Source organism: Diorhabda carinulata, chromosome 7, assembly GCF_026250575.1.
Source record: "Diorhabda carinulata isolate Delta chromosome 7, icDioCari1.1, whole genome shotgun sequence".
NCBI lineage: Eukaryota > Metazoa > Arthropoda > Insecta > Coleoptera > Chrysomelidae > Diorhabda > Diorhabda carinulata.
In genome coordinates, this window is record NC_079466.1 from 18,739,684 (window position 1) to 18,757,205 (window position 17,522).

Consider the following 17,522-nt stretch of genomic DNA (forward strand, 5'->3'; position numbering starts at 1 on the left):
TGTTATTTTATTTCTTCTTCTTATTTTTTCCAATCATTTTAGAACATATATTTACATGTAATTGTTACTATGTTGGAAGTACCAAATTCCCCTGTATCGATACAAGGTCGGATATAGCCGGTCGTAACTTGTAAGTTGATATTTGTTCACACTTTATCACGTGATTTGCTCCACAATTCATGAAATTTAGAATACTCATATTAGACCAATAAAGTGCGATTTCGGAATCTGATATGTTGACTCTTTCTCTATAATATACTCTATTATTTTACAACTTTACAACGAACGTTCATTGTCATTTTGGAATAGCTTTTTTAAATCTCATGAATTAAATATTTCATAACAAAATTGTAATGGAGTTATACGAAAGGGCTTAATATATATATTAAAGAGACTATACTTGATTATTTTATTGTCAGACCCACTGAAAAATCATCTTTATCAATAAATAGTAGCAGTAAACCGGCCAGAAATTATTTTATTTCAGTTGAAGAAGATAGTTCTTTATGCTATTTAGTTTTTTTTTTTAATATTTACGTGCATATTATATGTGTGCGGAAAAATCAACTTCGGCAGATACCTACCTAGTGAATATAAACACATGTCACAATTAAAATCAATAAAAGCAGCGAGCCTGTAAGTGGAAGCGATCTTAACAGGTTAAGTCGAGGCGGTAAGATTGCGGCTAGATGGTGCTCATTGTTCTGTTATCGTTTATTTTCTAGGGTAGTCCAAAGTTTAACATTAAACAGTAAGATGCTAAAATATATTTACATTATTTGATTAGCTGAGTGTTTGAATTTTAGATGAAGTAATACAAAGGGGAAATGATTTGATATACCGGGTTATAAGCTTAAATTTTGATGCTTTTGAGGTACGATAGACACTTCATGAAATGATGTGTTGGGGGCATTCGTTAAAGTTGATTCAATAAAAATGAAATCGAATTAATTCAATACACAAAAAATATATCTCCCTTTACAATATTCGAATGGATTGCTCCAAAATGGATCAATTGTTGATTTAATCAGGCTATTTCAAAATTTAAACAATTAATATTACATATATATGGCACTTTCTGATAATTGAGATGCTATTTACATGGGGCAGATATCTCAATATTTGGAAAATAGATCTAAAAGTCATTGATAGAATAAAAAAATTATAACAAAATCATGATATACGAGAGTCTGCAAAATTTTACAAAACTCAACATGAAGATGTGAGTACTTATGAATATTGGAAAGTATATCGAGAGATTTTCATTGAAATTATTGCCATTTTGGACGCCTAGTTCGTGCGACAATGATCGTTGTCATCGAAGTTCATCAAATGACACGTTGGGTTAAGATTAGAGAGATAGAAGAGCTTATTAAAATATCGAAATGATGCATTTGCTATATATTGACTGAAGAATTATGCACGCATTTCTTAGGTCTTATTGACGCGACTTAAGTAAAATAATTTGGATTTTTTGCGTCTATTCAGCTGTAGAAGGAATCTGGATCCACATTAAACTACTGAAAAGAAAAAACAGTCAAGATAATAGATTGGGAAAGGCGAACCTGTTCATCGGCTGGACAAGTGAGAGCGACGGTTTTTGAGATAGTCATGGGATTGATTTCCATGGCTAAAATTTACGAATTGCACTTCAAATCGGTTGTCCATTTACCGTATTCACCAGAGCTAGCACCCAATTACCAGAAATAGACTTATCGCATACGTAAACGCCTATTTTAAGAAAAAATACGGGAACTATTATTTGGAAGGGTTAAAAATATTAGAGTTTCGATGGAAAAATAGTATAAACTCAGAAGAGGACCTTGTTAAAAATAAAAATGAATGTAGAAATAAATATCTTGTTTTTTAGTTAGGTTGGAAATTTTGCAGACAACTCTATAATATGAAAACAGAATAAAACACGAGTGAAATTTCTTATAAATGGTGAAAATACGCGGTATGACCACAAAAAAGAGAATTCGCAGCATTGAAAATTATATATTGTAAGGTTTCATGGTTAAGGTTCGTCGATAAAATTATACAAGTCGATAAATAAAGAATCAAAACTTCAGGAAACCATATTTAAAAAATTATTATACTAATTATAACACTTTAACAATTTCTTAACTAGTACTTCACTTTATTACTCTGAATTACCCGCTACGTATCTCCAATGTTCAACTCTTCTGCTACGGTATAGCTATATATAAATTTCTGCGATATTCCAGAACATGTTAGTTTTTGTCTAGTAATAGCCAACTTTTTCCATTTTGTGTGACTCACTTAATATTGAGCAGTTCTGCGCCGTCAAGCTCATACTCCAATGGAGTATCATCCAGCCGGTGACTTGGTAAACGAAGATCTCTCCCTAAAAGGATAGTGGCTCATCTCAATCCTCTTGGTTACTGACAAATATTCGAAGTCGTATATGTAAGGTTTTATTAAATTGTAAATCTTCTTTAGACTCAAAACTTGTTCCTTAATCTGAGTGTAATTTCAATGGCACACCAAATCGACTAAGTATACTTTCTACCAACGCTTTTGCCACTACTTTCATCTCTTGATTGGGATGTGTGTATGTCAGTCTCCAAATCGCCGTTACAAATTATAAACCAGGCATCCAAAATCTCTTTGTCGCTCCTCTGGAAAGCTTCGTGAAATTTTCAATGCACCACATACGGCTATGCTCCTCGGGAATTAATGGCGTTTCGATGATAATTATATAATATCTTATACATAGTTATTCGAAAGCTGTGAATTTATATTAAAAAGAATATACCCTGCCGGATAAACCGTCAGTTGATTTATTCTTGGACTCGTGGGTTAGTTTGTATATCCTGTCTGTCTGTCTGTTTGTCTGTCCTATCTGCTTTCTGGAGCTCAACAAAATTTCCTTGACTAACTATATCTTTTTTAATGAAAAACTGTCACATGTAACCGCTTAGTAGAATTTTCCAATTGAAAATTCAAAACAAGTCGAAGAAGTATGAAATTACTAATTTATCGACATAAGTCGTAAAATATTTTTTACTAAAGAGTTGTTAGAATGTACCTATCCATATTAAAAAAAATTATGCAAAAAAACAGACACTTAGTCCCCGCCGCTGTTAGTGGTAGTTCGTCGTCGTCATCAATACTACTATATCCTATCACTATCTGTAATACACTTAGGGTGCCCTGCATATATCAGATATCTACCCATTATCCAAATTGACTACTGTAATCAACTAAAAAGAATCCAATCTACTTCCACATATACTTTAATATTTTGTCAAGGAAGTTTATTTGGTTTGGAGCGGACATTATTCATTTTCTGTATGGGTTTCTTGTATTTTTTATGAAATATTAGGTGAGGCTACAAAGTAAATTGAAATAATCGGATGTCCAGCTTCTAGATAAACAGTGCTTTTATAGAAACTTGCGAATGTCATAGGTATGCTATCAATAGCCCTATGCCATTAGTAAGTTTACGTAAATAAATTTAGTTACAAAGAGGTAAAGAGTTAATTTTTATTACCTATGTGTTATTTTCTCGTTCAAATAAAAAACATATGTGCGTGTTTCTGACATTGCTGAACATATTTGTCACTATAATTATTCCTATGCCATAAAGCAAATACATCAACTTAAATGTAGTAACCACTTCTTTATATTATTGTGAATTTCAAGCGCTTTATATAAAAACTTGAAAAATATATGAATCACGCATGGCTCAATCACCAATTACGAATAAGCTCACAAAATGCTAACATATATCCATGGTGAAAATGTAGCAACTTTATCGACTATTTGAAATCGGCATAAGTGAATTTTGTTTGCATTGAGGTAGTACTATGAAGGGCATTACTTCAAAAATTGTTACTTTCCCGTTTTATGCCCAATAAAATAATTCACCGCTTTTTTGAACACATCTAGTATGAGTAGCAGCTGTTTCAGTCTTAAGTTGGAATTTCTGGATACGTTGTTCACGTTGAACATACTGTTTATACTACCACTCCACCAACACAGTTGTACTGTCTGACGCGCGTTTCGATATCCAGGTTATCATCTTCAGGAACTTCCTTCAGTCTCAGTCGTTTTAAAATACGAAGAAAAAGCAATTAATAATTTAAAACTTATATCAAGAATATTAACGGATGAGAAGTAATGCAGATGCATTTTGAAATGTTCAAAAATTTGTTAATTGTAGAATAAATAATTTGAACGAAAGAGTAGTAGTATTTCCCCAATTGCCTAATAATTATTGGAAGATTAATTGATAGTATTGAAGTTAAGTATATGATATTTTTAGCTATAACCTAATTTAATCTAATAATCCAATACCTGAATAAGAAAAAACATAAGTGGATTAGAATACAGACAGAAGCAATGAATTTTAAATTGTCACTTCTTAATTACCCCCATATTGCAATTCGAATCTTGTAGCAAACAGTAGCATGACAAATATTAAATATATATAAATTGAAACAACAGAATGTTCATTAGCAACTTGATTTTTTTCATTGGATAACAACTTGGCCCTCCTATCTTGAACATAACTCGCCTATGTAACTATATTTTGACCACTATTCAAAAGTTATCTTGATAAAATTGATAATCACATTATTATTATTTATTATTATCATATTTTTTGGTTATAGGTGAAATCTCGGCCTAACGGCCTTATGATGACGATGGATGTGTCGAAGACTGAGGCAACGAAATCAACGCCTGGGCAGACGTCTCAAGAGTGTGCAGGATGTCTTAAACCTATTACTGAACGATTTCTACTCAAAGCTCTCGACATGTTTTGGCATGAAGACTGTCTCAAATGTGGATGTTGTGATTGTAGACTTGGTGAAGTTGGTTCAACCTTGTATACCAAGGCGAATTTAATTTTATGCAAACGAGACTATTTAAGACTTTTCGGTAATACCGGTTATTGTGCCGCCTGTTCAAAAGTTATACCTGCTTTCGAAATGGTCATGAGAGCTAGAAGTAACGTGTATCATTTAGAATGCTTTGCATGTCAACAATGTAATCATAGGTAAGTTTTGTTAGTTCATTATGTTTTAAACTTAATTTTATTATGAAATTTCAACAGCTACAAAAACATTTAAGTATAACAGTAGAGGTAGGGTCGCTGGAGAGCGCCCGTTCAAAGGTCGCGGTTGGCGTGTTACCGGTTGAAGGGCGCGTGACATCAGCAATTGGCGGGAAACCGTCGTCGAAGGCAGGGACGTCGGGAAAAATAAATGGAATGTATCAAAAAAGCTTTTTTTATCTAAGTAATATTGTAAAATTATTAATTTAGTTGGTTTTTGAATTATTCTGGTTCTAGCACGATTTGTTTCGTTTATCTACTTTTGAGGATGATTAGTATATCATAACATATACGATGTGTTCGAGTCACTTGATCATTCAGACATTGGGAAGAAAATCGATGTCAAAAGGCATATAGGGTGAAAATCGGTATCAATGAAGCATTAAAAAGGTATATACAAGGCGAAAAATCTATGTCAAAAAGTGTAAAAACGGATACATATAGTGTATATAGAAAAAGATACTATCCATGTCAAAAAGGGTATTTACAGAATGTATCGAAAATCAATCTCAAAAGTGCATTTAAACGGCAGGGCGAAAAACTAACCCTGATCTTCCAATTAAAATTTTTCCAGATAATATTGATGGTAAATATAATTTCATTTTCCAACCAGTATTGGAAAAGGAAAAGCAACGAGTGAGAGAAAGAACTGGCTCCATAACTTCTTCATTATTGAAAGGAATAACAACTAGAAATATGAAAAAAACCGAAAATAGCATCTTAATAGAGTATACTACCAATACCATTGATTATAAATATTTTGATGATTACAATGAAATAGTAGAAAGATTAGAAATACTAATAGCTTCCCATGAGGCTCCCTACTTGTCAGGAGAATACAAATAGGACCATATCCGTGGAATGCTGTTAGGAATTAAAAAAGTTCATTCAGTTAATTGTCTCGGACTAGGTAGTTCCACGAGTCAAAGTTTGACGTTAAATCCAAATTAAGGAGGTCCAAGTTTTAAACCCCAATAAAGGTCCTATGTCCAAAACTAGGTCCCTTCCCGATATCTACTTCTTATTAGAAGTCAATTAACAATTTTATATCGGCGGAAGGCTCCTTTTTTAAAAAATCTTTGGAGAAATTAATCTTCATTCTACCACGGTCGCTGACCAAAAGGAACAAGGTAACTACCTCTCCAATTGTCAAATTTTCTGCCGGAAAAATCACGACTTCCGCAAATATAAAAAATTTTGAGATAAATTTAGAAATTTATAATCAATTCCATATCGGTTGACAGTCAAAAGGAAAATATGAATGAAGTTGGCAGCAGACTTCTTGAGCCAACTCGGGTCACACGTCATGACGACAATCCAGCCAGGTGCAACAATAGCTCAATTTCAAAAACTCCAGCTATCAAATCACTCATCAAAACAACCTTTCAACGGACTGAACAACCAAAATCCGCAAAATTTACAAAATACTGCACGAATAACTTAATTCGTGAACAGTCAACTAGATGTTGCTCGAACCTTCTAAGGGGAAGCAACTTTGCTCTTACAAGCAACATAATTCTGCAACCAGTTATACCACGTCTGGCAAATTTCGCATAATGCTTACGTCCTGTAGGCCAAGACTTAACCTCCAAAGAAAATAAACCAAACTTTCAATTTGTTTATATAAAAATAATTCAACCAAAGGACAAATTAAACTGTGCTAAACAACTTAAATTCCAGGTACCCAGTATGTCACCAACAAGTACATACAAAACTACAAAAGGGATATGAAATATAATATGTAAATATTTCTACTCAAAGATAATATGACAAAATATCTTATGAAGAAAATTATTTACAAAAAGAAGTTGGCAGGTTTATATGTTTATATGTTTATAACAACAAAAGTAACGCAAGCTGTGAGCAGTGAAAACGTTACAGCACATCCCAAACAGCGTTTATTAATTACAGTATTGTTAGCAAAAACATCAATATTTTAAAATATAAAGTGAAGCAAAAGCTAGAGAATTCAAAGCGTAATATGTCGAATGATTTAGACTATTTAGAGGATGAACGTTTGTAAATGATGTAACTACATGGAGAAATAAGAGGAATAGAGTAGAAGCAGCGTATCGACCTTTTAATCTAGCAATGTTTCATAAACCGTAAACCCAATGCATCATACTTCTATATGATTAGTCATTTTAATGGTAAAATCTATAATTTCAACATTTGAGTATATCGAGTGCGTTTCAGATGTTTCATGACAGCTATAATAAATAGCAGCTAATCAGCTCCAATATGGCAACCAACGTTAAACAGAGTTAATCTTCGAGGCATGATAAATGAAAGCAGTATAATATCGAATACATACTCGAATGTTCCGGCTCCTCATTGCATTCCATTGATCTATCATTTTTTTTTCATTTTTAAGATGCTGTTTTTTATATTACGTTCATATTAGATTGCAAAACTGTGTTCCAATCGTCATAAAATTATATTCTATTAGAAAAAATGAACCAAAATGTATGCGGTGAGAGTATATATAACAGGAAAGAGTCAATTCTTACTCAACTCATCTGTCAAAGTTGGCTAAGACAGATCAACTTTTGATACGAAAATTCAATTCTCCCTGCTGAATCTCAGTAAAAGATGACACCACCATGTTTTTCTCTAAATTCAAATTCGCCAACACACTATTTTGGATATTCCAGCGCTATTGTTTTCTTGGAAGAACAACTATTTTTGCATTTTAATAGTCAATTGAAATGTTTAATGATTTCCCAAGTTAATCCAGTAACATGAATTCTCAATCATGTACAGGGAATATTCGTGTGATTGAGCAAACATTGAGGAACACAAAATTTCCTGAAAGAAGCGAAATGTCGCAAATATTTACTTTATTGCAATAAATTGTAAATATTTATTGTAATCTTTGTATTATTTGACAGTTTTAGCAGTTTTTTCTTAAGTAGTGGACCGTTATTTATACTGGGTAGTAAGAATATACTTTCCCTAGGTACAGTCAACTCTTATATACTACAAATTCAATAGTATCATCAGTAACGAATTTTTAATTCGTTGATACTTTGTTAAGGGCAGCGAAACAGTTTTTTTTTATTTTCACCACATATAGTCATCTGTTCTTGTAACGGAAAAATAGACTTATTGATTTACAAAATTTAATATTTACTATAATATGCTGATTAATTATACCTTGATCACACACAGAGTCAATGGGTCTCATTTTCAAATATGACGGGCTGTTTTGCATTGAACTAATCTCAATATACAACAAATATCGTTAAATTTGACTAAGAAGCTTTCAATGATCACAATTTCATGAGCGCAGTTAATATGGGTGGAATTGCAACCAAAAATGTGCAGTATATCTGTTTATAAAGATAAAAGGGCTGATTATCAGTCGAGGAAAACTTGTATTAAGTAAAATTAACGGATTTCATTTCACGAACAAAAAGTCAGTCACCAAGAAATTAATGCAGATGATAGGGTGAATTAAATATTGTGAAGGCAATATAAACAAGGTGAAATCAATTTTCAGTATTTAATAAGAAATTGTAAAAGTTTGTTGATTAAAAAAGGCGAAAGTTTTGAGAAAAATTGTAGATTGACGTTTTGAATAAAAAAATATTATACTTACGAAACTGTAATAAATGAGGATTGCACAAAATCAAAGATTAGAAAATATTTGAATAGCGTCATAATTAGGAACTTTTGATTTTAATTTCTATACACCTTACAGAAAAAAAAGATTCCTATTATTACCTACATAAATGATGATCAAGAATATTGAAAAAGTTGTTTAACCTTCCGAGAACTACCTTGATAGTTTTGTCCTGAACTATATGGGGTTTCCTGCATCTATCGTTATTGAAATTTTTTATAGGTAGTATATTTTTTATCTATATTATTTATCATTGTTTCTGAACTATCAGAGAATTGAAATAGAACGGATTTACCAAATATTATAAGTATACATTTTTAGCTTTCAGGTATTTTAACAAAAATAGTAGCTTTTTTGGCTTAGCTTAAGAAAAAAACTTAATTAACAACTTCTTATTGCCGTACCTTCGAGGTCCTCATGATAGAAGAAACAAAAATAAAATAAAGATCACTAAACATAAGTAGTATTCTTGAGATTCTAGTAGGTTCAATTATCACAAAATCAATGTTACTCTGTTTAGTAGCATCATAACTTCAGATGCTTAAGTGTTCGCGCTACATTGTGAAAGATATAGAAATGTTTGGTTCATTCGGGTTTGTTAATCACTAGGTGTTTCACGGAGGGTTAAATGTGTTTTATCCAAAACGGGCGATTAATACGAGGGTGTGAGTTCTAATGTACATAAATGTACAGCTACATAATTTTCTAACTTCTTATGTTTTCGTAGGGAGTATCCCATAAGTTTGTATTATTCTCGATGAATTACTTCTCGTTTGTAAATTTCTTTATTAGTGAATATCGACAATATTATTTTCCATGTTCGGAAAATTATAAATAATTCAATAAATTCTCTACTAAATCTACGTCAATTTTCTGTACTCTGCTCATGAATAATTCGTTATAAAGGAAACTTTTCCTCAACTCAAAGTATCCTCACAACTCCATGACCAAAATTCTGAATTTTAGGAACAACTGTTAGCAATTAATCAGTCGAAGAAAAACAAAATGACAAATTGCCGCAAGTTAGTGTTAGTTTAGTAACAAGTATCTATAAAACATGTAACATCTGTGTTGGATTTATCCAAACACCCCCGTTGAGGTTTAGTTCCACTTCGGTCCATTTCTAATTACTCCTCTGCGGTGTATAAATACTGTTCGGCACAAATGGTAACACGAAGGAATACATTAGGATTAGATAATACGAGTATATGTTGTTTTAACCATATCTTGTATACACAGATGGCATCTTAAATTTGTTTTGCTAAGTAGACACTTAAAAAAACTGTTACATTGGCGGTTCTCAATGAATAATTATATTCATTTTAATGAAACACTTTAAGCTACAATTATATTTTCGCTAATCTTATTTGTTAAACGAATCAATTTCATACTTAAGCAACATTGCAAATAGAATATTTTTTATTGCCGTTTTTGTTCAGAAAAACGTGCAATCGGTGAGCTAGTTCTAAAAATTGATATGCTCATGAACACAAATGATTCTATCCGTCGTTAGCACCGACAGCGCTTGGGTGGTGAAATATGTGTGAGAAAATCTACACTCGCGACTGGTCATTTTTGTTCCGTTTCATGCAGTGCCAGTTTCTCTATTTAATGTAGATACAGAGACTAATTTCAGTAGCAACGAAAGTTATTATGTTGTCTTCTAGATTACTGTTATCTTATAAATGTAACAGAGACGTTGCTTCATAGACGTACACAAAGGAGTTTGAGGACACGAAAGGACGTGAAAATTAAATTCGGTTTTCTATTATTAACTGAATTAGATACCAATTGTTATACTGTCAATGACTAACAATAACATTGCTGGTTCGGTTATGGATAAAGTATACGAACTGAAAGTCATTTGTTGACTTTTAGAACCAGTTTTTTCACAAAACTAGTTCAATGTATAGTGTATACCTCAATTGAGAACTATAAATTTAATCGTATATTGACTCGATGTTGTCCAGTTTTTCGGGTGTTGAGTAATGAGAGTTTGAGACTTTCCAGTTTGTGCCAAAGGTGCTCGCAAAACGTTAGAATATGTCTATGATGGTAATATAACTTTGAAGACTGTTTTCAAGTGGTTTGGATAGGTTAAAATTGGAAAAGAGTTAATTAGGATCGAGCAACCGAGACCTTTCTCAAAAATAGATAGAAATGTGCAAGATTTTGAAAAAATTCTCGCTCAAATAGGCGATTGACTAAGCGAGAGCATTTTGACAGATTATTTGAAAATGAGAAGAATAAAATATTTGACGTTTGACTGATAAAATATGTCTCTGGTGATAATGCAAATTATTGATGTTATGAAAGTTTCAAATATGTAAGTGAGTCCATAAAGGTTGAAAAATAATCGAAATGCTCACAAACTCATAAATAGGCTAAAAGAGGAAAACTATATCGATTCAATAGTTTATTCGAGAACTTAGTGAAGAGATTAAAATCTTGTACAAGTCCGTATAAAACATTTCAAGAAATGACTTTTAATAAGACGAATAGGTGTCAACTTTGTTCTGAGCCTGTGTTCCAATTTAAATAAGATATAAATTCTATTGCCAAAACTCATTTGAAATCATTGAACTTCTTTTTGTGGAAATATGTCAAGGGGATTGATACGAAACTAAAACCCTCAACTTATATGACTAGAAAAAACAAATCATACTGACGATTAGATTGGAAACCCTGAGATATTGAGTAAAGTTACAAAGAAATTTCTATACCAGAGCATGTTGCCAATATTTTTTATTATTAGGGAATCATCGGAATAATGGCGATTTCATTAAAGCCTTCTTTACTTGCTTTTCCTTTTAATAAAGTCGACTTTAAAAACAGTGTTATCGGAATGTAGCTGGTATTTCTAACCTGAAATTTTGTCTTTTTTTAAAGTGGTGGTATTACGATTTTCTTTAAAAACACAATATCTTCCTTGTAGCTAAAACAAAATCTTTTGTATTTGGACATCAAATACAAATCAAAAATTAAAAAAGAAATAAACTATACAGCAAACACCGGAAATTTGGTTAGGTTAGGTTAGGTTCCTGATATTATTTTGTCTTCATTTCTGAAAACACAAGTCATATAGACAACTAACGCTGATTTTAATTAAGTTAATGCCTCCTTTCATTAAAAGATGGCACTAAATTTATTAAAAGAACTTTGATGGCGCCTTGTGTGCGTGCGTAACCTTCAGATATTTCACAAATAAAGTTGATTTTATTCAAATCGCCAATCCGATAATTCCCTATTATTAAGAATTGAAGATAGATATAGATTATTTCAAAAATTTTCTTGAGAATCCAATAGATAAATAATATACAGGAGGGGTTGCAATAAAAATATGAAATATGATATTGATTACTGTTGATTACTGATATATGACATACCCTGTAAAAATCCTCATTCGAAAATAAAAATCCTCGTGTCGGAACAGCGTATAACGTATATCTCGACTATCTCAGCTTAGCATTAGATATTTGCGAAGAGAGATTTTGTCACAATGGAACGAACCATTGCTAGCAACATAATTATCGTAATTATTAGAGATCAATTCTTGATTCTAATAAAAGGATGAAAATATTTATTGGAAAATAAAAACGATGGATTTGTTATATATGTATGTCAATTGAAATTTACTTCAAAAGTTGTTTATTTATTAATGTACCTAGAAAATACATAAAAATGGTATAAATTCAACATCCACAGAAATCTCAATTTCCTTATCGATAATAAATTTGATGTTTAGAAAGTGTATTACTATTCTCGTGCAAGATATATTGCAGTGTATACGAGGGCTTCTCTGTATATTTTGAGATCGCACGAAACTACAGAAGTTTGACCTGGCAACACTGCATTTTTAAATACCACTACCATCCATAAGTCAGCCACTAATTTAAATTTACAACACAGAATATCTACAGTATTCTATGTTATTAATTCCCATCCAGTTCGGATTTTGCAATTTCCTGAATTCATGTTAAAAAAAATCTTAGAATTGGGAGACTTTTATTTACAAAATAATGTTTACATACAATTTCAACTAAACCAAGAATATTAGTAGACATGATTAAAGAGTTATCTTTACTCAACCAATACCTGTATATTTGTTGAATATTTGTGACAAAGTGCTGTTAGTAAATTTATAATATATGTCATTAGATTGAAACTGTGTAAGTTATTGATTTACCCAACGGTAATTCAGAAAACCAAATGTTTTTCTTATTTCTAATTTATTTAGACTGTTTTGAATGGTGGGGTAGATTCATACACACTTACTTGATTATTCATATTCTTTCACTAGGTAAACTTAACTATTTACTAAACCGTACACTGAGACTTATTACTAAACACTTATCTAATTCTTAACATATTAATATTTTTAAACACACCGTTTACTTTTCTGTCCCGATGTGTTCAGGATGACATTTACTGACTTCCTCGCTGATAAACTAGCCGGTATTTATACCAAAAAGAATTTTCGGAATAATTCGATTCTAGGAAGTAAACAAACAAATGAAAAGGCTTTTCTAAAAATTGGTTCTATAAAAAAATATAAACAAATCGTCGCTGTTAATAAAAACATGTTAAAAAATTATCGATGGTTTCCGAGAACCACCGTATCCGCAAAAATTTAGACTCCCTTCATAATCGAAGAGGACCGGCTTCACTGTCCATACAGTAGACGAGTTCGTAACAATATAGATAGATTAGCTTGATGTTGAAATATTAACCAAGTTTATGGACATCGGTACATTTTTAATAATGAAAATTATATAAACAATTATCATTTAAAATTCAATTTGCAGCTCACAAGAATCAAGTTAAGAAATATATTAAAAATAAGCGATAAGAAAATATTTCAAGTACAGTCGTTATTATTATAGTCGTAATTAAACATTCTCTAATATATTAAAATTTGTAGCTTACCTTCCTCATCTAGGAAACCACTGTCTGCGAAGTTGTAGCCTGTACAATCTAATCGGGTTCTAAATCTGTCGGAATTAGCGCAAAAGAACGATCTAGAGTAGCCTTATCATCTTTATGGCTGATCACTAAAACTTATTGAATGAACTTGTTTAAATTAATTAAGTCCTTTTGAAACAAGAAATTACCAATTAATATATATTTCTTGTTTCCCATGGAAACGATATTTGGAAACAAGCCAAATATATCAATTTATATTAACAGAATGTTGCCATAGAGTAAATATTAAAGTAAAATCAAGTAAATACCAACATAATAGTAATCAAAATAATTAGACAATACAATAAATAATGAAGTCAACAAAATGGACGAACTGAAGTATAGAATATTTTGATGTTCTTATCTTTTGTAACGATTGTACATAAAGAAGTGAAATTTTGAATATGGATATTACGGGTTTTCTCATTCCTATATTGTAAAAAATGCATGTTTACATTGTTTTGAAGGACTTAAGTAATAATTACCAAAAGATAGCGATTATCCTTGACGTGTATATAATCTACTTATACAACACCTTGTATTCATTAAGTTTCAAATGCAAACATTAAAAATACCTCCATTTTTTCATTTTTCAATATCATCAGATTACCGTGTATCATCAGATTAAGTGTTAGCAATGTTGATAGTACATTTATTTACTACAAATTTTAGTAACATTATTTAGCAAATTTTGATGGATGTTTTCTCGTTTTTCTAATTAGTAGTGACAGTCTTTGGCAATATTTCTTGAAGTATTGTTATGTTGCTTCATACATCTTCCTCTATTTTTCTCGCAGCAGTAAAAGACAAGCAATATTTACTGATTCTTCTATATCCATTCGTATGTTGTACAAATCAATAAGTTCAGTTTCTCTCAATTTTTTCTAACAAACTGTCAGTTTCACGTTGTTGATAAAACACTAATACTTTTGATGCTATAGAAACCCATCAAAACTGTTCATGATTTCTTGCGAAGTATTGAACTTCATTACCAACCCTCGGTATAGCTCCGGCGCAAAATCATTCTCGACTGGTAAAAGTGACTTGATACCTTGCAGTACAAATAACTATTAAATGAAACCCTACATTAAGCGACATTTCTTTTCAAGTTATAGAAATTCATTCGATCCTCTTTGAGTTTATTCAAATTGAATTGAATTTATTGTTCAATATTAATTATAAATGGAAGAATGGTTCGAAAAGAAATCCATTTATGGTAGTAAAATGTGCTATTTTGAAACAATTGTCCTACTACTTCGAATGTGTCTATAGGAATAGTCCTACATTCTGCAACAAACAAATAGGGAACTATGCAGAAGCGGCGATGTTAACAGATTTATGCGGTAGCTTTCAGCACGTAAAGAAAATACCATTTAGCTTCTTGAATCACTCAAATGTCGAGCTCACAAAAGTTTCCAAATCAATAATAATTTATTGGATGTACACAAACCCACAAACATCCGGAGCTCAATAAATATAATCTAATATTAACCGATTCAATAAAACACATATTTATTTTTTTAAGTGAGTTGCAAAAACTGCCAAGGAAGATAAGGATGAATGAAAAGATTTTTTTTCAGTATTCGAAAATAAGTGTCGATTGCCTTAGTTGCATTCAAAACTATTGAAAATAATGACCTTACGATGTGATCTAAAAGGAAACTTTTAAACCCTTAATATTAAGTTTCCAAATTTCTATGCCTCGTTCCAAAAATAATAGAGAGCGAAATTTTGATTAGCATTGTTCGTAAATTCGGATTAGATCAGATAATAAAAGATTTGCTACAATTAATTTATGTCTGTTAGTATTTTGAATTTCAAAAGTTTTTGCCACAATGTTTTTTAATGTACTTTTTCATTATCAAATTAATTATTTACCAAATATTCTCGACGTTCTTTGTATGTTGAATTTCGCTTCCAAAATCATATTTCCAATACTTCATTTGAATTGAATACACCATTAACTGTTCTATGCTTATCTTCCGGTATTATTAATAAATAATTTTGGAGAACAAAACTAATTTGCCGCCGCCTCTCTTAATTTCAATAGGTACTGAAATTTTAAACAAATTCCCCATTTTGAGCTATATTCATTATAGAGATATGTATTCCGTTTTTCATCCGGATGAACTCTTTGATTTATGTACTATTATCGCTATTTAGTTCGCGTTAAATCGCTATTGTTCTCATGATTTATGACTTTATCATCTCGGAAACAGAAAGATTTTTTTATTTGGTGAAAAAACTGACCTCTATTAAATCTTTTTGTTCCGAGCATTTATGCGAAAAGTAGACTAGGGGTGCATGAGTATGTCCAGTCTCTACAGAATGTCTCAAATTTTATGACTGTATTTTAACGGAAAAATTGTCACGCAAGAGTTATTGATAGTTTAAAATTGGTCTTTTAAAGCTGCACAAAAGAAATAAATTATAACTTCAGGTTATTAAAAGGAAAAACTTTCGAAGAAAAATTAAAGTTACATAATATATTATTTTAACAATTATTTTACAAACTGTATTGTGATTGTGATTTTTCTGTCCATGCAGATTTGAAAGTTGATGCTTTGGTTTAAGGATTACAAACTGGCTACAAGAATTACTGTTACTTTTACACTAGTTGACAAATCAAGAGAGAACATTATGTGAAAACAATATAGCGATCAAGAACTGTTTACGTTTCTGGGCAAAAAATTTGAAAAATTTTCCTTTGAACATCAAATTAGGGATAATAAAAAATTTTGTAGAAGCCATGTACAAAGGTGGAACGGACGGAGATATATTTATTGGACCCGATTAAAAAAAATTGATTGAAGATCTGGTTTAAGTTGCCACCTTAAATAAAAAATAAAGTTTGGATGTCGTTTGTCAATGTTAATTAAAACTTTTTGCGTAACTACAGATCTCTTCAATATTTTGACCTCATTAAAAATGCATAATGCATATTATAAATAGGGATGTAACATGTCCTTGAAAATACACTTTTTACATTCTGAACACACTGTTTACACGACCACTACACCAACACTCACAAGTACACTGTCTGACCCGCGTTTCTATAACCAAGCTATCGTCTTCAGAGACTGAAGGTAAACTAGTGGTAGTGTAAACAGTGTGTTCAGTATGAATATCATTAACTGTCCCAGAAATTCCAGCTTAATAAACATTTTTTACATTTCTACCTAAAGTTTTTTCCCGATAAATATGAGCAGTTTAAGTGACGAGCGCTTTTATCAAGATATCATCACAATTTAAAATCGCTACCAAGGAAAATGGGAAACAGCAATTCAGACTACTGTTGGTTCTTAATTAGAGACACTCCGGACTCCGAATATAGAAAACATCTGACACGGTCTAAGCAGACATATTTTTTTGGTGCTGATAATAAAAGTGTTCAATTAATACTTGAGATTTTTCAAAACAATTAATTCAATACTAATCACATAATCTTATCCACAAGGAAAAATTGATAATTTATTTGTTGCCCAATGTTATGAACTGTGTAGTTTCTGTATTATTTTTACCATTTTTAGTAGGTATTATAATTAATCGTTTGTATACTTTATCAGGTACTAGCGTTCATAGTTTATTTTGTTTCTCAAGAATTCAATTTCGTTGCATTGTTATTTGCCTCTAAATAAGGATGTAAACATAATAATATAAAATTGAACAGTACGAGTGACAAAGATAATGTAGAAACCACCGCATAAATACAAATTTTGAGGTTTTCTACTTTCGCAATTTTCATATTTTGTTGATGAATTATTGATACTGTATTCATTTGCTCCAATTCCAATTATATCCACCTACTAATCACTTAAAATGTGCTTCTCTTAACATTATATACGGTTTGAA

The 17,522-nt window shown here is 31.2% G+C and overlaps 1 protein-coding gene across 4 annotated transcripts in view; it reads left to right on the forward strand.

The window, feature by feature from the left end:
- LOC130896424 (LIM domain only protein 3-like) overlaps positions 1-17,522 on the forward strand; it is a 162,362-nt gene that overhangs the window by 114,800 nt on the left and 30,040 nt on the right. For all 4 annotated transcript variants that reach the window (XM_057804489.1, XM_057804490.1, XM_057804491.1 and 1 more), the window contains one exon: positions 4,641-5,026. In XM_057804489.1, coding sequence (XP_057660472.1) covers positions 4,641-5,026 — 386 coding nt within the window. The remainder of the gene's footprint in view (positions 1-4,640; positions 5,027-17,522) is intronic.